The sequence below is a fragment of the Rhinopithecus roxellana genome, chromosome 17 (assembly GCF_007565055.1).
Source record: "Rhinopithecus roxellana isolate Shanxi Qingling chromosome 17, ASM756505v1, whole genome shotgun sequence".
In the NCBI taxonomy this organism is placed as follows: domain Eukaryota; kingdom Metazoa; phylum Chordata; class Mammalia; order Primates; family Cercopithecidae; genus Rhinopithecus; species Rhinopithecus roxellana.
The window spans coordinates 2,112,683-2,134,293 of NC_044565.1; the positions used below are offsets into that span (position 1 = coordinate 2,112,683).

The following is a 21,611-nucleotide window of genomic DNA, read 5'->3' on the forward strand; positions in this document are numbered from 1 at the left end:
TCTTCCACTCTGTGGTATCTCCTTCATGCAGGGAAATGTTCCTTTGAGCCCACTTCTCAGCCTCAAAACTATGTGCTGCTAATAATGTAGGACCCGTAAAGATTCTCCCCTAAATGATTCAGTCACATATATGTAGGTAATGGATATAGTCCACAGTTTTCAATGCTTTGTAACAAAAGGGTGTATAATTTCACTATTTCTGTCTAAAAATGGAGTCAATCATCGGAAAGTCAGAAATCATCTAGTATATTGACATAATCCATGTTTTAGCATTTCTACTTTTTTCCCTTCTTTCTGAAAAGCTCCTGCTATGAAAAAGCTCCTGAAAAAGCTACCGCTCATCTAATGGTATCTGGGTAGGGAAACTAGGAATCAGCAAATGCAAGATACACTGTTCCTTCTTCCCCAAAGAACCTTTCAGAGAGGATGACCTGCCCATTATCAAGTATCAATGCTCTTGAGAACATATCATGAAATAGCATTATATAGAATATGAAAAGTATTATTCATGCGTCATCCACTAAGAGTTGTTGATGTGTATTCCTTAACTATAGGGTCCTAGTGTCACTTTCTCTGTCCTTACTGTCATTTTTCATCAACTCTAAACTGCCACTGATAGTAAATACATAGTTTTTAATCTGTCATCTAACATACAATTTGATTATTTAGTTAAATTTTCATAGTACCTTTACTCCTGATAAAAAGAGTTACAGCACAAATCATTGAACATTAACTTTGTTTGCCTTTGTGTTCATCAGTCGTCCCTAGAGAGCAAGTGGTGTGGAATTTTTTTTTTTTTTCCTCCAGGACTAATGAGAAGTACGTAGTGGGTTATCTGCAAGGCCTTGCCAGTTCCCCATTATAGCCAGTGGCTCATATTTTTAAAAGCTCTCTGAAGTTGGAAGTGCCATCAGGCAGCTTGGATCAGGGTTTATTTTTTTTCAGGCAAAAGACAATCAAATTTAAAAGGCAAACCTTTAAAAAAACAATTGGGTAAAGAAATCAGGTTGAAAAGAAGGAGGAAGAAGGGATAAAGATGATAAGGAGTATATATAAAAGAAGGACATAAATACTTAATAGTAAGAATTATAAGAGTCTACAGCCTGGTCAACATGGTGAAACCCCATCTCTACTAAAAAAAAAAAAAATACAAAAATTAGCCAGCGTGGCAGCGCGTGCCTGTAATCCCAGCTATTGAGGCTAAGACAGGAGAATCACTTGAACCCAGGAGGCAGAGGTTGCAGTGAGCCGAGATCGTGCCACTGTACTCCAGCCTGGGTAACAGAGCGAGACTCCATCTCAGAAAATAAATAAATAAAGAGTCCAAACACTGACTATCACTTATTTACAGGGAATCCACTTATTTTTGTAAATTTATTTTTATACTTGCCACCTTACTGAATTATATTATGATTTCTAATGATCTTTCAGTCAGTTCTCTTGGATTTGCTTAGTATGCAGTCACTTTTGCCATCTTAAATCAGAGGTCCCCAAAGGTAACCCAATTGTTTCCCAGCTTAAAACCATTCATTTTCCTTCTTAATGTCCTTAAGATTAAAAGTTCAAAAGTTCTTCATCTGAACTAATAGGACACTCCCTTTTCACCTCTTCAGACTCATCTCCTACCACTCTGGTGCTCCAGGCATATTAGTTGCCCTTCAGTTTCTTGCCCAAGCCATGTTTGCTCTTGATTCAGAGGCTTTCTATGTACTGCTGACTGCCTGAAGATTTTTTGCTCCCTTCTTTGTGCCGCTAAACCTTACTCATCCTTTAGGTTTCCCTTTGAAAGCCTTCCCTAATCCCCAGACTAGAGGAAAATTCCCCTGCTTTGCACCATATTAACCGCCCCCTTACTTCTGCTTCCCTGGCACTTACCCCAGTTGAGATGGAGGGTATGAAGGAGTGGCTTGAAGAAAGGAGTGTGAAGGTTCGTAATAGCTGCTATGTCAGTAAGCAAAAGGGCTAACTGGCGAGAAGTGACAAGATTAATCATCATCGTTGTGGGCCCAGTTTCAGAGGGGACCTAAGTTTTGGTATAGGAATTAGTTAGCATTGTTGGCTTATGGCATTTACTTCAACAGTATTCCACAGCCCAGGAGCCAGATTAGTTACGCTAAGCCAGTTGTAGAGATTTTATGCACATCCCACTCCCCAAGTCACATGACAACGTTTGGAGACATTTTTTAATGGTCATGGCTGCAGAGTGGAGTTGTCCTACTGGCATTTAGTGGGTAGAGGCCAAGGATGCTGCTGAACATCCTACAGTGCACAGGACAGACCCACACGACCATGAATTATCTGGCCCCAAATGTCAATAATGCCAAAGTTGAGAAACTCTGATCTATCAATGACCTCAGGAAAAAGGAAAATAGACTGTGTTGGGATGTAGGGGTCAGAATACAAGCATCTCCTTCTCCTTCCCTTGGAATATATGATGTGTATCTCAAGCTCGCATGCTGTACTGCTGCTGCTCCACACACTGCCTTGCATGGCGGATCATCAGCTTCACAAACCACCAAGGTTAATTGATTTATTCTCAGAATATTTGTTGCCTGATGTTACATGAAGGACCACAGAGACCATAGAGAGTGTGGAAAGATCAATAGAGTAAATTCAATGCAGAATTTGAGGGGGATAATTATAATTGCAGTATGAGTTAACATATTTATCTGTTTACAAATAGATCCATACAAATAACACTTTTATAATTCTCTTCATTATTTTTGCATTTTAGGTATCGGCCTTATGTATACTTTTGGAGATGGTCGCCACGGAAAGTTAGGACTTGGACTGGAGAATTTTACCAATCACTTCATTCCTACTTTGTGCTCTAATTTTTTGAGGTTTATAGTTAAATTGGTAAGGCTATCACATTTCCCTGTTTATATTTTCGTATTATTGTTTTTGAATCTTTCAGTATTTCATAGAAAATAAGTACTTTTATGTTTGTATGGAAGAGTATCATAGATATATCTAATAAATATACTTGTTTCCTAAAAGCCAAATGTCAGACATTATGCCAGTCAGAAAATGTGTTGCTCCTAATTGTCCTCCTTTTAGCATCTTCCTTTTTGCTGAAATCTTGACTGTTCTGCTTCGTTCTCATATATCTGTTGAAAGCTGGGACTGTGCCATGCCTGCAAGCTTTGTATCTTGTGTAGCACCCAGCAGAGTACCTTGCTCACAGTAGTCTTTAGTAAATATTTGCTGAATTAAATGTTAGACTCTCAAATCCTGCTCAACAGAAAGTCTGATAATAAACAAAGAGTTTTGGTGGGACACGGTGGCTCACTCCTGTAATCCCAGCACTTTGGGAGGCCACAGTAGGCGGATCACCTGAGATGAGGAATTTAAGAACAGCTTGGCCAACATGGTGAAACCCCGTCTCTACTAAAAATACAAAAATTAGCCAGGTGTGGTGGCACACGCCTGTAATCCCAGCTACTCGGGAGGCTGAGGCATGAGAATTGCTTGAACCCAGAAGGTGGAGGTTGCAGTGAGCTGAGGTCGTGTCACTGCACTCCAGACCAGGTGACAGTGAGACCCTGTCTCAAAAAAAAATAAAAAATAAAGAGTTTTGAAGATACGGTTTTTTGGCTAAATTTTCGTAGGTTAAGGATGTATTATTTCGGTGTCACATCACCATCATGCATCATACCTGTGTTGTTTCTTAATATTTTTGCCAGTTAAGTTTTGACTTTTGAAAATTCTGTTGACTTAATAATATTGAAATTTGTCCTTCAAAGACTCAGTGTCTCATAATATGGAACACTTTGATTTATTGATTTGATAGTCATTTAATGAAAGCCTACTATGGGTAAGATAGTATGCTAAGTATAAGAAATACAAAGTACTGGTCAGGTGCGCTGGCTCATGCCTGTAATCCTAGCACTTTGGGAGGCCAAGGTGGGCAGATCACCTGAGGTCCAGAGTTCAAGACCAGCCTGGCTAACATGGCGAAACCCCGTCTGTACTAAAAATACAAAAATTAGCTGGGCATAGTGGCAGACGCCTGTAATCCCAGCTTATTGGGATCCTGAGGCAAGATAATTGCTTGAATCCAGGAGGCAGAGGTTGCAGTGAGCCGAGATTGTGTCATTGCACTCCAGCCTGGGCGACAACAGTAAAACTCCATCTCAAAAAAAAAAAAAAAGAAAGAAAAAAAGAAATACAAAGTACTGTATACAGTGATGAATGAAATAACCATGCCCTCATTCATTGAGGACTTATTCATTATAGTCTTACAATTTTTAAAAGGGATATACAAAAATATATATAAATTTTAAAATTTAATGTGTTATGAAGGAAAAATAGAACATTATAAAGTATCTAGAACCTATGTACAGAAAATACTGCACTATGGGTTTTTTTAAGCATTTTCTTGAAAATGACTTATTTCTCAAAATTCTTTGAATGCTGATTTCATTTTTTATTGTTCTGTCATCATGCATACCTGCATTTATTTTCCTCTAAGGATTTACTTTTAAGCATTAAACTTAGAAAATGTTCATATGAAGAGGACTTAGAGACATAATTAGCCCAAGAGACTGATTTATACTTTAAAAAAAAAAAATTCTTCCAGTGGAACTTCTCTGAGCAATTTTTCACGTTTTTAATGTCTCTCCCAGATTAAAATAACATTTTTAACTGTAAGGAGAAATGTAATCTGCCAAGTATTTTTTCTCTATATTATTTTAAATTGAAAGTTAAATGGTGGATTAAACTTGTTCTAATTTTCAATCACAGTGTTTAAACAATATGTATGGTAATTATGTACTTTTTTTTTTTTTTTTTTTTGAGACGGAGTCTTGCTCTGTCACCCAGGCTGGAGTGCAGTGGTGCAATCTTGGCTCACTGCAACCTCCGCCTCCTGGGTTCACACCGTTCTCCTGCCTCAGCTTCCCAGGTAGCTGGGACTACAGGCACCCGCCACCACACCCGGCTAATTTTTTGTATTTTTAGTAGAGACGGAGTTTCACCGTGTTAGCCAGGATGGTCTCGATCTCCTGACCTCATGATCTGTCCACCTTGGCCTCCCAAAGTGCTGGGATTATAGGCTTGAGCCACCACGCCCGGCCAAGTATAAAATAATTGTGTACTTATTTTATACATATTGTATACACATTCTCGTTGTACACACACATACGTATAGACAGATTCACCAAGTCAGTCTGTCTGGGAAGCCTACCACTAAGTAAATGTCTTACAGCTGATAACTGTTAAAAACTCGTTTGTGTTTGAAGCCAATGTTGATTAGCGTTTCTGTGGATTTATGCTGCAGGTTGCTTGTGGTGGATGTCACATGGTAGTTTTTGCTGCTCCTCATCGTAGTGTGGCAAAAGAAATTGAATTCGATGAAATAAGTGATACTTGCTTATCTGTGGCGACTTTTCTGCCGTATGGCAGTTTAACCTCAGGAAATGTACTGCAGAGAACTCTTATCAGCACGTATGCGGTGAAGAGAGGGTACAGTGGTGGCCTATTCTGTATAATAGTATTATCTAGCACTGCAAAGAAAACTAGAAGAAAAAAATGTGTCTTCTTTTTAAGTCAAAGGGTCTTCTCAGATAAATTTGCTAAATAAAATTATTAGAGTTGAGTGCTTACAAACTTATAGAGTTAATTCAGAAAAATTCAGAAAAGCTTAATGCTTTTTTTAAAGACACAAATTAGAAAATTTAAATTATAGAAAACCTTTGCATATAGACTGGTGCTATAAAAGCATCCTTTTATAGTCCTATTTTATCACCTCACATTGAATGCTGAATTATTTTTTCAACTGCATGTGGCTTGACTTTCACCTTGTTACATGCTTTTTTTTATTATGGTAGTAAAAATACAACAAATATACCCACTTAACAGATTTTTAAGTGTGCAATGCAGTATCGTTGACTATAGGTACAATGTTACTTTGTTCGGAACTCTGTAGAACTTACCTTATATAATGCTACATTCTTTTGTCTTTCAGTTAAGCCTCATGAGCAGTGGAAGATTGTATACTATAAACAATGAAATGGGAAAACAAAGGAATAAGGACTTCAATTAGAGAGAGGAAATATTCCCTCTTAATTAAATTTAGAGATTTTTCTTCTGTGTTTTAAAATTGTTGTTCCAATGACATACATATATATGTGTGTGTGTGTGTGTGTGTGTGTTTTGAGATAGAGTCTCACTCTGTTGCCCAGGCTGGGGTGCAGTTGCGCAATCTTGGCTCACTGAAACCTCCACCTCCTGGGTTCAAGCAATTCTCCTGCCTCAGCCACCTGAGTAGCTGGGACTACAGGCGCGCGCCACCATGCCCGGCTAATTTTTTTGTATTTTTAGGAGAGACGGGGTTTCACCATGCTGGCAAGGCTGGTCTCGAACTCCTGATTTCAAGTGATCCAGCAGCCTCGGTCTCCTAGCATGCTGGGATTACAGGTGTGAGCCATCAAGCCCGGCCCCAATGGCACATATGCTTTTTAAAGTAAATGGTAAATAATTTTTGAAGGTGACATTCCTTTTTTGAAAATTACTATAAGTTTCAAAACATGTTTTTTTGAAGGTTCCTAGCAGTTTTATTTGTAATAGCCAACATATTTCTTTTGAAGTAGAAAGGTTAAATCTGGTGTTTTGTTTGAAAAAGCATATATGGAAAAGTTGAGAAATACCCCATCAGTGTTTTGTAGTTGTTGTTAATTTACATCTTCTAAGTAATATTTTGTTTCTTAGGGAGTGTGGAGAAAATGCACACACACTTTTCCCCCATTATGTGAAAAATAAAGCTTCCAAATTGAAATTTAGAGCAACTAAGATACAGAGACAACAGAACAAAATGTTTTTGAGCCTTTGGGAATTATTAAGAAGTAAATGCTGTGGAGTGTTGGCATACTTTGAACTCTTTCTCTTAAATATTTTTGTAACTTTTAGGAAGGTTTATATCAAGATTAAATATATAACATCATTTAATAGTTTGTTTAACCTGCTTATTTTAAAGGAGAGGTCTCCAGATTCTGTTTCAGTGATGAGAACACTACCTCCAATAGAAGGGACTCTTGGCCTTTCTGCTTGTTTTCCCCCCAATTTGGTCTTTCCACGTTGTTCTGAGAGTCACCTAGAGAGCGTCTTATCTGAACAGGACCTCATGCACCCAGAGGAACCAGGTAACATTTGCTACTCTGTCTGCTCTCAGGGTAAATGTGCCTTTTACTCCTGTTGTTTTTATGTTTATCTTAAGATGTTTTCTCCAGTTATATAAATTGTTCTCTCCCTGGTTAGAGCCTAACATCCCTCATTTGAACTCAACTCCAGGAATATCCTTACAAATAGAACGCATCATCAGTGCCCCAAGACTGCCATGTAACCACAGCAGCATGTCTTTATAGAGCAGTGGGTAACAGTCATACTACCTTCCTTAACTGTATCCCCTTTAAACCCTGAAACCACTCGATGAACTTAGGAGGGAGTTACAGTCCTCATTTCAGAGATGAGAAAAGCAAGACTTGAAGAGATCAAGTGACTTGCTCAAGGTCACTCAGCTTATAAATGAAGTGGTCAGAATTTGAATGCAGGTCTTCTGGATCTATGTGAAATTCTGTATTTAGGCAGTATAACATAATGGTTAAGAGCATGGAATATGGAGTTAAATTGATCTGGGGTCAAATGCCAGTTTTGACATTTACTAGCTGTGTGACTGACTTTGGGAAAGTTACGTAACCTCTCTAAGCCTCAGTTTCCTTGTCTTTGCAATTGATTTAATAATACTGACTTCAGAGAGTGATTGAGAGGATTCAGTGAGTTCAGGCATATAAAATAATTAGCATTGAGCCCAGCACCTCTAGAAACACCTCAGTAAATGTTGTTATGATTAATGTTAATACCTTTACCTCACTACCTGTTAGATACAGATTTCATGTTTTAAGTTGTAATCCCAGCTCTTTCACTATTCTATACCTATTCTAAGTAATTTTCTTTACAGATATTTGTGTATCTTAGGAGTGTCTGTATGTTACTGCAGGATGTCTAAAGAGGGAATATTCTCTCTTAATTCAATTTAGGGATTCTCATGTGTTTTAAAATTATTGTTCCAATGACACATATATTTTTTAAAGTAAATGACAAATAATTTTTGAAGGATACATTCCTTTTCTGAAAATTACTGTAAGTTTCAAAACATTTTTTTTTTTTGAAGATTCATAGCAGTTTTATTTGTAATAGCCAACATATTTCTCTATTTGATAGGGGTAAGACAAGAAACCAGGACTAGCAGATCAGAAAGTAAGCAGTAGATTTGAAATGAAGAAGATAAACCTGTCATCAGGGACTAAGAATCAGGGTCTAGGAACAGATAATTTGTGTATCTTTGAGATCCGGAAGCTAGGCAAAGGGTTGAGGTATTATAGGATTGGGAACTCAGCTAAGAACTGTGGGCTGTGGGAATGGGATATTATATCTAACTAGGACCTTGGTAATGAGCTGATTTATTGCACCTGACCCACAACTTTTGTATGTTTTCTTTTGAAATAAGAATCAGTGTCTAATTGTACTCTTCAGCCCTGGACATGGAAAAAGTAGTAGATTCTGACAAGCAGTATGTAGTGTGTACAAGGAAAAAAGACATTTATGGTTTAGAGAAAATTGTTTCTCAGTCCCAGAGATTTGAATGTGAAAATATGCATGATTTTGTAGCTAGATCAAAAGGAAATGCCATCTCTTCTTGTCTTCTTGTGACTGCTAACACTCTCTTCTTAATAAAACTTATTTTGAAAATTGTGTCTAACATATACTGTGACATTTTCTAAATCATTCACAGACTTCAGTCTTTATAATGGAGGAAAAGTATGTCAGGATACGTCTTACTAAGGAGGTGTCATTTAAGCTAAAGGATAAGAAAGGGATGGCTACACAAGGAGAATAGATGTATTTCAGGCAAAGAAAATAATATAGGCAAAGGTTTGGAGGCAGTTAAGAAGAAAAAGACAACCAGTAGGGCTAGAAAGTGAGGGAAAGGGTAAGACAAAGCAGTATTGGAGAAAGAGACAGTGAAAAATTATTTATGGTTTTATAGGCCATGAGGATCTACTTGATATGAATGTTTTTCTTAAGTGCAATAGAAAGTCATTAAAAGATTTTAAGCAGTAGACTAATGTGTTCCAATCCTATTTCCACTTTAAGATGATTATGATCACTTCTACCTCCATATAGATTATGCAGAGGCCAGACTAGAAATAGGAAGAGTACTTGTGAGCCCTTTGCAAGAGATGATAGTGTATGGACCAAGGTGTTTGCAGCGTAGATGGAGAAAAGAAAAAGAGAAGAGGGACGATGTGAAATACATTATAGACATAAAAACCAACCGGACTTGCTAAACTTATTAATGCACCACACATAGGTGTGAATTAAAGTGAGGAATCAAGGATGATTCCTAAGCAAGAGGAAGCTTGACACGTTTGAGGAATAAAATTAAGAACCAAGCCTTGGATATCTGTGAGGCATCCAAGTAGAAATATCAAGCTGATTGTTGAAACACAAGCCTAAAGTTTAGAAGAGAGCCCTGGACTAGAAATATAAATTTGCAAGCCATCAGCATAGAGATGGTATTTAAAAGAGATGGGCATGGTAACTTATGCCTATAATCCCAGTATTTTGAGAGGCTGAGGTGGGAGGATTGCTTGAAGTTAGGAGTTTGAGACCAGCCTGGGCAACACAGCAAGACCCCCTCTCTCTATTTAAAATAATAATAAAATCCATGGATGTTGGTGAAATCACCTGCTAGAGAGTCGAGTCAGAAGAGGGCCCAGAATGTAGCCCTAAGAACATCTAACATTTGAGAGGTAGAGAAGGAAGAGCCGGCAAAGAAGCCTTCGTCAGCTTTGTCAGCCAGTAAGGCAGGAGGTGGGAAATTAGGACAGTGTAGTGTCGTGAATGCAAAGTACTGCTCAAAGATCAAGGGAAGATAGCTCAAAGAAGTATCCAGTGGATTTGGTATAATGGAGTTTACTGGTGACCTCGACAAGAGTAGTTCTAGGGGAAAATCAGGGAAGAAGCCGGAGTGTTACGAGTCAGTTATGAATGGGGAATGAGGAATTGAAGAGGAGATAAGATGAGCAGATAATTCCTTTGTGTATTTGCCGATGAAGTGGAGCAGAGAAATGGTCTGGCAGCTAGAGGGGGATGTGGGCTCGATAGAAAATATTGGAGCACATTTGTGTGGTAATGAATGAGCCAGTAGTCCTGGAGAGGGAGATAGCACAGAGGAGAGAAAGTATAACCAAAGTTGTAAAGCTCTTGCAAAACAGGAGGGGCCGGCATAGAGAGTGGTCTTTGGTAACAGGAAAAACACATCCTACATTTTAACAGCAAATGAGAACTTGGGTACAAATATAGGTAGTTGTGTATGTTTGTTGGTGAGAAGATCAAGTGGATCAGATATGATGACTTCTGTTTTCTCAGTCAAATCTGAGGCAAGGCCATCAGTTTAAATAATCTGCTATGTATTTTCCAAACCTATATTCTCTGCCCTCTCCAATCTATCCCGCATAACACTTTCCACATTGATCTTCCTCAGGTGCAATTCAGTTTACACGTACTCCAGTGTCTTCAGTGAATTCCTAATATTTATGAATATAAGTGTTAATTTGCCCATATAATTCCCAATTCTAGCTTTGTCTCTCAATAGTCTTTTCCTTACAATCTTCATTTGGTAATAGGTAGTTTTATGGTAGTAATGTATTATGGTAGTCTACAAACAATAGCTCTTGGGCCAAATCTAGCTGGCCACTTGTTTTTACAAATGAAATTTTATTGGAACCCAGCCATACCCATTCCTTTATGTATTGTCTGTGGCTGCTTTCTGCTACAATGTCATAGGTTAGTTAGGACAGAGACTATATGGCCCAGGAATCCTAAGATGTTTACTATATGGCCTTTTAGGGAAAAATTTGCTGATTCTTAATTTTGATCAGACTGATCTCTTCAGTCTAACTTAGTGGAAAGAACAAGGGCTGTGGAGTCAGACAGACTTAAGATTGACACTGGACACCAACAGTCACTGAAACTTAATTTCTTCATTTACAAAATGAGTATATAATACTTAACTTTCCTTGTTGTCATAGGGTCAGTGTAACATATATAAAAGCATATATTTCTGGCACTTGGTAAGCCTTCAAGACAAGCTTCTTTCCTCTGCTCATTTGCTCAGACTACTGTTCTGCTGCTTTATTAGGAATGGGCTTCATTGTCTTCCCCTTACACCTCCATCTCTGCCTCTCAGAATTCTACTTATCCTTCTATGTACCTCCATAGTGAAACTTTTCCTGCTTCCCAACATACGGATGTAATTTCTCATAGACTATAACTTCATGGCAGTTACAATTTTTTAACAACAAACAACAAAATTGTAATTGCTAATACTTAATGAACTTATTACTATATGTATATCAAAACATCTGTTTTATACCTTAAATATAGATAAAAAATAAAAAAGAATTAGCAATTACTTAGGTTGCTATTCTGCATATTACCGCACATGGAATAAATACCAAATTATTATTTCGTTCAATTCAGTGGATTTAAAAAGGGGAGGGATCAGTGTGGACTGTCATTTTTAAGTGAAGACTTCATTAAGGAGCTGCTTCCAAATGTATCAGTGATCAATGAAGGCATAGTGAGAAATTGAGAAACATGTAAAGTCAAGTAGAGCCTATGACTTTTAATTATCTACTTTATGATGTAATAACCTTGCAGTTTTCTGTGAAAGGTTCTAGGTGTTTATACTAGTTATCTGTTGCTACATTTTAAAAATGACTCTACAACTTGGCAGGTTAAAACAAAAAGCATTTATTATTTCACACAGTTTCTGAGAATCAGGAGTCTAGCAGGAGCTTAGCTGGTGGTTCTGGCCCAGGTTCTTTCATAGGGTTGCAGTCACACTGTCAGATGGGGTTGCAGTTATCTGAAGGCTTGACTGAGACTGGAAGATCCACTTCCAAGCTCATTCACATGGCCATTGGCAGGAGGCCTCACTTCCTTGAGATGCTCACAACATGGACTCCTACAGAGCAAGTGATTAGAGAGAAAGAGAGAGAGTACACGTGTGTAGCCAGGGGTGGAGGGGGAGAGAGAGAGAGCAAGAGAGCGAGCACAAGGGTGCATACATGTGTATAACCAAAACAGAAGCTATAATGCTATCACGGGTACGTCTGCTTTATTTTACTGGCTGTGCACATACAGACCAACCTGGTATAATGTGCAAGGGAACTACACAAGAGGATGAACACCAGGAGGATGTAGGTCGTTGGGGCTCTTCTTAGAACTAGCTATTACAGTGCTCGATACCTGGGTAGTTATTTATCGCAAAGGAATAGTGTTTGCCTGTTCATATGAATGAAACAATTGTAATCTAATTGGTGTCAACATTTTTAAACTTTCACAAAGATTTTAAAACCTGTGTCACTGTGAATGAATTCAGTTTCCCTGGCATGAGGCTAAAGGACTTTTAGTAAAATTATACCTACACTTTATATTATAGAATAATTTTTGTTTTCTCTCCAGTTGCCTTTCACTTTTCTGTTGAAATCTGGATTTCCTTTTTCCCATTTAATCATTCAGATTATTTTCTAGATGAAATGACCAAAGAAGCAGAGATAGATAATTCTTCAACCGTAGAAAGCCTTGGAGAAACTACTGATATCTTGAATATGGTAATGATTTCCTATCTGTTTATCTAAATATGAGTTTGAATTTTAGTTCATTGTGTATGTGAATGTGTGCATACTTCCTATACTCTTATATACATGAAAATCACTTTCTTATTTCTTATTTTGTTTGTTATTTTTAACCAACTATATTGAGGTATAATTCACATATAATAAAATTTGTATGGATCCTCACATTATTAGTATGGCAATTGAGAGTAGATTCTATTACTGTTTTCCCTTCATTTTATATATATATATATGTGTGTGTGTAACACGTATATATAAAATTTGTACTATATATGTTGTACACATATACATAAAATATATATATATAAAATTTGTACTATATATAGTACAAATACATAGTGTATATACTGTATTCTTTTTATAATATATATTTTTTATGTTTCAGACACACATGAGCCTGAATTCCAATGAAAAGTCATTAAAATTATCACCAGTTCAGAAACAAAAGGTGTAATATGGAGATTTATTTTCATTATTGTTGGTAAGAGCAGTTTAAGTTAATTTTTTGGATGGTTTTTGGAAAGAACACAAGAAACGTAAGCATTTACTTACTTTAGAATTTAAAAGACAGAGGGATACAATGTAGATAACCTCCATTTTGCCTTGTTCTGATGTTATGTATTTTCTGTAAAGAAACAAGAGTGGAAGCATTTTATTGCTGAAATTTGCTCTTTGGGATCACTAACTTAAGTTATACTAGCCATACTTTTCCTTCTGTCAAGCCATAGGTTATGATTGCAGTTCTTATGTGTAGGAAAAGACTACCATTTATTGATAGAGTGGCTCTCTGACTTTGGTTGAGTATGACTTTGAATGAATTACTATGCTGACTTTACTGAATGATATTAATACCTTCTTTAGCTTTACCATTTTGTGATTTTCGTGAAAATCTTTGATAACCTTTCCGAACATTTGGTTGGGCTTTAATTTATCAAGAAATTGACAGCATAAAAATAAGATTAAACATTTGGAAATTAGAGACTATTCATGGGTAGGAAAGAGAGACTTTTAATGAGTAACAAATAGCAAAAGAAGGGAATAGGCTGTGATTTTCACAACCATAGAGAGATAAAGGCCTGCCCTGAAATCCTTTGCTCTTCCTGGCTTTAAGGACTAGTGCAATGAATGAATGAGGGATTTGAGGATTAGGAAAATAAATTGGAGAAATGTAAATTGAGGGAAGAAGACTACAAAAAAAATTTAATTTCTATTTGTAGTGTCTGACATGTTTTCAAGTTTAAAACTCTTAAAATTGAAGTCACTGAAGTGCAGGAGAATCATGCTAAATTGTTAAAATTTAGAGCTAGTCCTCATTCGTTCTATCTATAATACTGAAAGGCATGGTGAATAACAGCATTCCTTTGAATATGGGAGAGCTGTTCGAACACAGTTGTAGGAGCTCAATGAATATTGACTGATTTTTGACTGACTATACTTCCAAGCAGACACCTTTCTTGTTTCTTTCCTTCCTCTTCCCTTAGACTCCAGGCTTTCCCTCTTCTGGGCTGCTTTATTGTACTAGGGAAAGAAAGGCATGTGCCTTTAGAAATCAGTTCTGAGGTCGGGCGCGGTGGCTCAAGCCTGTAATCCCAGCACTTTGGGAGGCCGAGACGGGCAGATCACGAGGTCAGGAGATCGAGACCCTCCTGGCTAACACGGTGAAACCTCGTCACTACTAAAAAATACAAAAGACTAGCCGGGCGAGGTGGCGGGCGCCTGTAGCCCCAGCTACTCGGGAGGCTGAGGCAGGAGAATGGCTTAAACCCGGGAGGCGGAGCTTGCAGTGAGCTGAGATCCGGCCAGTGCACTCCAGCCTGGGTGACAGAGTGAGACTCTGTCTCAAAAAAAAAAAAAAAAAAAAAAAATAGAAATCAGTTCTGGCAACCGGGCCTTCCTCTCTTAGGGCTCTTAGAAGAATCATGACTTTTTTTTTTTTTTTTGATCCACCCGCTTTGGCCTCTTAAAGTGCTGAGATTACAGGTGTGAGCCACTGTGCCAGGCCAAGAAGTGTACATTTTTTAATAGCGTCTTGCAAAATTAATCTCGAAGTTTTATGTAAGGATTGATTCAGATTGAGAAAAGAGGCAGAGAATAAATATTGATGGTGTTGTGATTAATGGCAAAATTAAGGCAGGTAGTATGAGTTGAAAATTAAACACAGATACATGTTACTAAATCAAAATTAGATGTATCACAGACTAGAGAGTGGCACAAATTATCCTTAAAGAAAACAAAACTTCAGCAAACTATCTGGTACAATTTGCTGTTTTTATTCTCCTAGACATAAAAATGTAAAATCTTGGCAGTATTTAAAGTAGATAAGGTGTCCTTGTAAACTAATAGTAGTATGATTATAATTACTTCAAAAAATTTACAGAAACAACAAACAGTTGGGGAACTGATGCAGCATACAGCTCTTACTGAAAACGATGATAGTGGTGAATATGAAGAAATGTCAGAAATGAAAGAAGGGAAAGCATGTGAGCAACACGTGTCACAAGGGATTTTCATGACGCAACCAGCTACGCCTATCGAAGCATTTTCAGATGAGGAAATAGGTAATGACTCAGGCCAGGTGGGACCTCAGGCTGACACTGATGGAGACGGTTTACAAAAAGACGTATTTAGACATGAAAATAATAATGGTGTTGATCAACTTGATGCCAAGGAAATAGAAAAGGAAAGTGATGGAGGACACAGTCAGAAGGAATCAAAAGCAGAAGAAATAGTGAGAAGGAAACTAAACTGGCAGAAATAGCAGGTATGAAGGATTTAAGAAAAAGGGAAAAGAGCACAAAAAATATGAGTTCTTTCTTTGGCAACTTACCAGATAGAGGTATGAATACTGAGAGTGAAGAAAATAAAGATTTTGTTAAGAAAAGGGAAAGTTGCAAGCAAGATGTGATCTTTGACAGTGAAAGAGAATCAGTAGAAAAGCCAGACATTACATGGAAGGTGCAAGTGAGAGTCAGCAGGGTATAGCTGATGGAGTCCAGCAGCCGGAGGCAATAGAATTTAGTAGTGGAGAGAAAGAGGATGATGAAATGGAAACTGACCAAAACATATGGTATGGCAGGAAATTGATTGAACAAGGAAATGAAAAAGAGACTAAACCCATAATATCCAAATCCATGGCAAAGTATGATTTTAAATGTGATCGCTTGTCAGAAATCCCAGAGGAGAAGGAAGGAGCAGAGGATTCAAAAGGAAATGGAATAGAGGAACAAAAGGTAGAAGCAAATGAGGAAAATGTGAAGATGCGTGCAGGAAGACAGGAGGAAACAGAGATCCTATCAGATGACCTTACAGACAAAGCAGAGGTGAGTGAAGGCAAGGCAAAGTCAGCGGGAGAAGCAGAGGATGGGCCTGAAGATAGAGGGGATGGAACCTGTGAGGAGGGTAGTTCAGGAGCAGAACACTGGCAAGGTGAGAGGGAGGAGAAGGGGGAGAAAGACAAGGGTGGAGGAGAAATGGCGAGGCGAGAGAGGGAGAGAAGGACCTAGCAGAGGAGGAGGAATGGGAGAAGAGGGATGGGAAAGAGCAGGAGCAAAAGGAGAGGGAGCAAGGCCATCAGAAGGAAAGAAACCAAGAGATGGAGGAGGGAGAAGGGGAGGAGGAGCATGGAGAAGGAGAAGAAGAGGAGGAAGACAGAGAAGAGGAAGAAGAGAAAGAGGAGGAGAAGGAGGAAGAAGGGAAAGAGGAAGGAGAAGGGGAAGAAGTGGAGGGAGAAGGTGAAAAGGAGGAAGGAGAGGTGGAAGAAGAGAGAGGAAAAGGAGGAAAGAGTGGGAAGGAGTAGAAAGGGAGAGGAGGAAGGAGACCAAGGAGAGGTGGAAGGTGGAGGCAAAAGAGGAGGGAGGGTAAGTCGATGAGGGGAAAGGAGAGGGGGAAGAAGGAGAATGGGGGGGAAGGAGGAAGGAGGAGAAGGGGAGAGGGAAAGGAAGAAGGAGAAGAAGGAGGGGGAAGAGGAGGAAGAGACGGGAAAGGAGGAAGGAAGGAGGACAGGAGAAAGGGGAAGAGGAAGAAGGATAAAGACTGCGGGGAAGAATAGGAAGGAGAAGGGAAAGGTGGAGGAGGCAAAACAGAAGAGGGGAAGAGGAGAAGGAGAAGGAAGGGAGAGGAAGGGAGGACGGGAAAGGGAGGGGGAAGGGAAGGAGAGGGGACTCCGTTGAGAGAGAAGGGGAGAGAGGAAGGGAGGAAGGAGAAGAGGAGGGGGAAGAGGAGGAAGGAGAAGGGGAGGAGGAAGGAGAAGGGGAAGGAGAGGAGGAAGGAGAAGGGGAAGGGGAGGAGGAAGGAGAAGGGGAAATGGAGGGGAAAGAGGAGGAAGGAGAAGGGGAGGGGCTTTCTGAAAAGCTTTCTGAAAAGCTCCTGCTATGAAAAAGCTCCTGAAAAAGCTACCGCTCATCTAATGGTATCTGGCTAGGGAAACTAGGAATCAGCAAATGCAAGATACACTGTTCCTTCTTCCCCAAAGAACCTTTCAGAGAGGATGACCTGCCCATTAAGAACTTTCACACATCACTTCATTTAATCTTCACAACTCCTGAGAAATGGACATTGTCTCCTACCATATAAATGAAGAAACACTCAAACTGGGTAATACATTTTATGATAACCAGTCACAATTCATCTTCGTGGATATTTCCAGGCTTTACTTTGGGGTGATTTCTATTAATATCTGCCCTAATAACAGTTTTCTAAGGGTGTTACCCAGCTGGTTTCATCTCCTGGGGGCCCTCTTGGTGCTCTGCAGTGCAGGGTCTGGGTGGTCCCAGGGACTTCTCAGTACCCTGCATTCTAGCACTCAGCATCCACATCAAGATGGCTTATGTTCCCGCTCACTAGCCTGTGAGGGTCTGGAAAAATGGGACTCTCTTTTTTCTGTGATGTCTGGACCCCAGCACGCTGCCTGGCAAATAGTGGTCATCACAAAAGAGGATGTTGTCCCCAAGCTCCTGCTCTAGGCCAGATCTGGCTTGGTGCAGACTATGGAGAACACAGATGACTCAGGCATGGGTCCTAGGAATCTTCTGTTCCAAGTGCAGTGGGGGCACCAAGAGAAAAGAGTGCCCATGTTAGCCCCTAGGCTCTTCCTATGGGATGGAGAGGTGGGAGGCCCATTCTCAGTTCCCTGTTCCATTGCAGACCAGACTTGCTGATCTGTCCACAAGGGAGTGCCTGGGAACCCCTTGTAACCAGTGTAGGGCCATTTTCCCCAGCCTGCTGACCCAGAGTCAAGGCTGGAGAAGGGTTTGCAGGCGGAAAGATGCTGACCTTTCACCCTGCCATCCCATCCCAACCCCAGTCCACTAGGCTTCACATGTGTTCTATACTTGGGAGTCACAGGGGCCAAAGGCCTGAGACCCCACCCTACCCCAGACTGGCTAAGACAGCTCTCAATTCCTGGCTCCCCAACTTGGTCTCTGACCTGAAGCAGAGCACTGGACTCTGGGCTATTTCTTCATACACAAAGTGGGCACATCTTTCTAATCAGTTAATGGTCAACGGTGTCCCCAAGGATAGTGATGGCTTACATAGAAACCCTCATTCCTGGAGATTCCAGACCATTCTCAAGTCTACAGCCACAGCAAGAAGGAGTCTGATACTCTGATTCTGTGACATAAGCCCCACCAATTGTTAATGCAAGTTTTTATTTGGCTGTATACACAATTTAAGCTATTAAAATTTGTACAGTATTTAAAAATTAAATAATACTCTGAAACTGAGTAAAAAAAATTGGGGTGGACGGGATGTTGATTGCTGCTGAGACCAAACTGCTTCTACTCATTCCCAAAGTGAACTCTTCTCCAGGGCCCAGGAGCCCATTTGTCCTGCTCTGGGGTTTGGGCATCCTCGGTTTCCACCTTTGCGCTGCTCTCCTGACCTATTGACCATGCTGGAAGTTTTCCCTCACTTACTCCTCACTGCCCAATTCCCCTCTCACACACCCCCACCCCATTTTCTGCTTCCTGGCAATCCAGAAAAGATAGCTTATCTATTAAGAGCTTCCCAGATTGGTGTTCTTGAGTTAGGGGAGAAGAGGAATTGGTGATGGGGAGGACAGCACTGTAAGGAGTGGGAGGAAAGTATTCTCTGGAAAAAAGGCATTCCCTGAGCAAAACATTTGTATAACTTAAAGTTGCATAGTTGTTAATCAAGGAGCTCCTCAGGCCTTTCATATGTTAACATGCTGGGTGACTCTCCAAGATGGGAAATTAGTGGGCTCTGTTTCCTAGGTTAATTTCACTACATATCCCCAGTAAAATCCTCAGGACACAACTAATTCTTCGTTCCCCTCATTGCAATCTGACTGGCTCTGGCCTGCTCAGATCCCTCCATCTTCTAGTGGAAAAAGCACCACTGTCTTCATTATCACCAGATCCAGCTGCTTTGTAGTTAGAGGTAGTTTCCATCCTGCCTGATCATATTGTGTTTATACCCTTAGATAACTTCCCTCCTCCCAGAGTCAATTCAAATATTTATCCCACCTCAAAAACAGCCCAGATTGACCCCTGGGAACTTCCAGGAAAGCAATGAAGAGAGGGGTAAAATGCTCTAGGCCAAGAACTCCCAGCCTGCAGGCCTCAAAACCCTTGGAGGCTGTAGTTTTGGTCACATCCGTGAGTCTTTTTGAGAGCACACTGCTCCTGATCCTTGGACTGCTGCACTCCAAATGACTCCACAACCAGCCCCATGCTTTATGGCAATGGCAGTGGAGGAGAACAGACCACTTGATTCTCCTGATGGAGATTTTCTCTTTTCTCCCCGTCAAGTCTGGATTTTCATCTCCAGGGTAACAAGGTACAGGAAGGGCAATCAATTGCTGCTGCAGCCAGTAATAACCAAGCCAAGCCAATTTACGGAAGGCCACAGGAAGCTTCTTTGAGCACTATGGGTAAAATCTATGTAGACCCACAACAGTGTTTTCCCCGCTGGACCTGGTGATGCCAGTCGGAGGGAAAACAGGTGAGTGCATCCTGAACTGAAACACTGTCTATCCTGGACCCTCATCAGTCCACACCTAAGTGACTAAAGTCAGGAGACTTCATGCTGCTAAAGTCAGGGGACTTCATGCTGCTAATGTCAGGGGACTTCATACTGCTCAGATCAGTGGCTCCCAAGTCGACCTCCACTCTGAAAATGGCATTGGGAAGGGGTCTGTCTGCCGACTCGGCTCCTGCTGTATATTTGGGAGTCACACAGACACATCTGCTACCTCTAGCGTCCCTCAAGAGCTTGCTGCTGCACAAATACAAAATCAAGTTATCCTGGTTTCTCAGTGTCTTTCCTGATGCTGTTTTAGATGAATAGTGATTGCTTGCTTTGCCCAGCTTCAGGGCACTGTGCTCCTAGGACTAGTGGCCACAACCTTGTCCTTCTTGAAGGCCTGCAGGAAGCCCTTGGGACATGAGTACTTCCACTGTCTAGTGCTCTTGAACTGGTTATTTTAGGGAGATAGGGTGTGTCCAGCTGTGGGCTGGTCTCTGTGGGGCTGTGACAGTTCAACGTGACAATAAAGGCACTCAAGTGTTAAGGGGTTCTCTGTGCCAGGGGTGCCTGGTGGCAGAGGCTGAGATAGATGGGCGCCACCTCAGCAGAGGCTGAGATAGATGCCCTGCCTGACCTGTGCTCTCTAGCCACTCCCTCATCCATCTGAAGCATGTGGGTTGAAGCGGGAGGCAAGTAAGGCTATCCATGCACAAGGCTGCCCCTCTCTGTGGTCTGACAGGAGTGCATGTCTCTTTATTTTTATTTCTTTTTTCATTATTATACTTTAAGCTCTGGGATACATATGCAGAATGTGCAGGTTTGTTACATAGGTATATATGTGTTACGGTGGTTTACCACACCCATCAACCTGTCATCTAGGTTTTAAGCCCTGAATGCATAAGGTATTTTTCCTAATGTTACCCCTCTCCTTACCCCCACTCCCCGATAGGCCCCAGTGTGTGATGTTCCCCTCCCTATGTCCATGTGTTCTCATTGTTCAACTCCCACTTATGAGTGAGAACATGTAGTGATTGTTCTTCTGTTCCTGTGTTAGTTTGCTGAGAATGATAGCTTTCAGCTTTATCCATGTCCCTAAAAAAGGATATTAACTCATTCTTTTTTATGGCTGCATAGTATTCCATGGTGTATCTGTGCCACATTTTCTTTATCCAGTCTATGATGGGCATTTGGGTTGGTTCCATGTCTTTGCTATTGCAAATAGTGCTGCAATAAACATACATGTGCATGTGTCTTTATAGCAGAATGATTTATACTCCTTTGGGTATAAACCCAGTAATGGGATTGCTGGGTCAAATGGTATTACTGGTTCTAGATTTTTGAGGAATCACCACACTGTCTTCCACAATGTTTGAACTAATTTACATTCCCACCAACAGTGTAAAAGCGTTCCTATTTCTCCACGTCCTCTCCAGCATCTGTTGTGTCCTGGTGTAGACACTCGAGGGAATCTCCTGGTCTGTGGGTTGCAAAAACTGTGACAAAAGCATAGTATCTGGGCTGGATAGTACTGTCCCTCATGGCACAGTCCCTCAGGGCTTCCCTTGGCTAGGGGAGGGAGTTCCCCAGTCCCTTGAGCTTCCCTGGTGAGGCAGTGCCCCACCCTGCTTCTGATCACCTTCCATGGGCTGCACCCAGTGTCTAACCAGTCCCAGTGAGATAAACCGAGTACCTCAGTTGGAAATACAGAAATCACCCGCCTTCTGCATTGGACTCACTGGGAGCTGCAGACTGGAGCTGTTCCTATTCGGCCATCTCTCCAGATCCCCTTTGTTTTTATTTCTATTTCTTTTTTTCTTGCCCACTCTTTTGTCTCCTTTATCTGGCACTCCACTTTCCACAAAAGAACCATGCCTTCTTCAGACGATCCTAGTATAAATATCTTTCAGTGTCTCACCTGCC

At 40.5% G+C, this 21,611-nt stretch overlaps 1 protein-coding gene across 1 annotated transcript in view; it reads left to right on the top strand.

Moving 5' to 3' along the window:
• The window catches only part of LOC104672449 (X-linked retinitis pigmentosa GTPase regulator-like), a 54,841-nt gene that overhangs the window by 30,410 nt on the left and 2,820 nt on the right, over positions 1-21,611 (top strand). The window contains 9 exon segments of the mRNA XM_030921253.1: positions 2,735-2,859; positions 5,282-5,437; positions 5,439-5,471; positions 6,980-7,142; positions 12,589-12,680; positions 13,090-13,152; positions 15,082-15,262; positions 15,873-16,024; positions 19,494-19,667. Of these exon segments, the coding sequence (XP_030777113.1) occupies positions 2,735-2,859; positions 5,282-5,437; positions 5,439-5,471; positions 6,980-7,142; positions 12,589-12,680; positions 13,090-13,152; positions 15,082-15,262; positions 15,873-16,024; positions 19,494-19,646 (1,118 nt within the window). The 3' untranslated portion in view covers positions 19,647-19,667.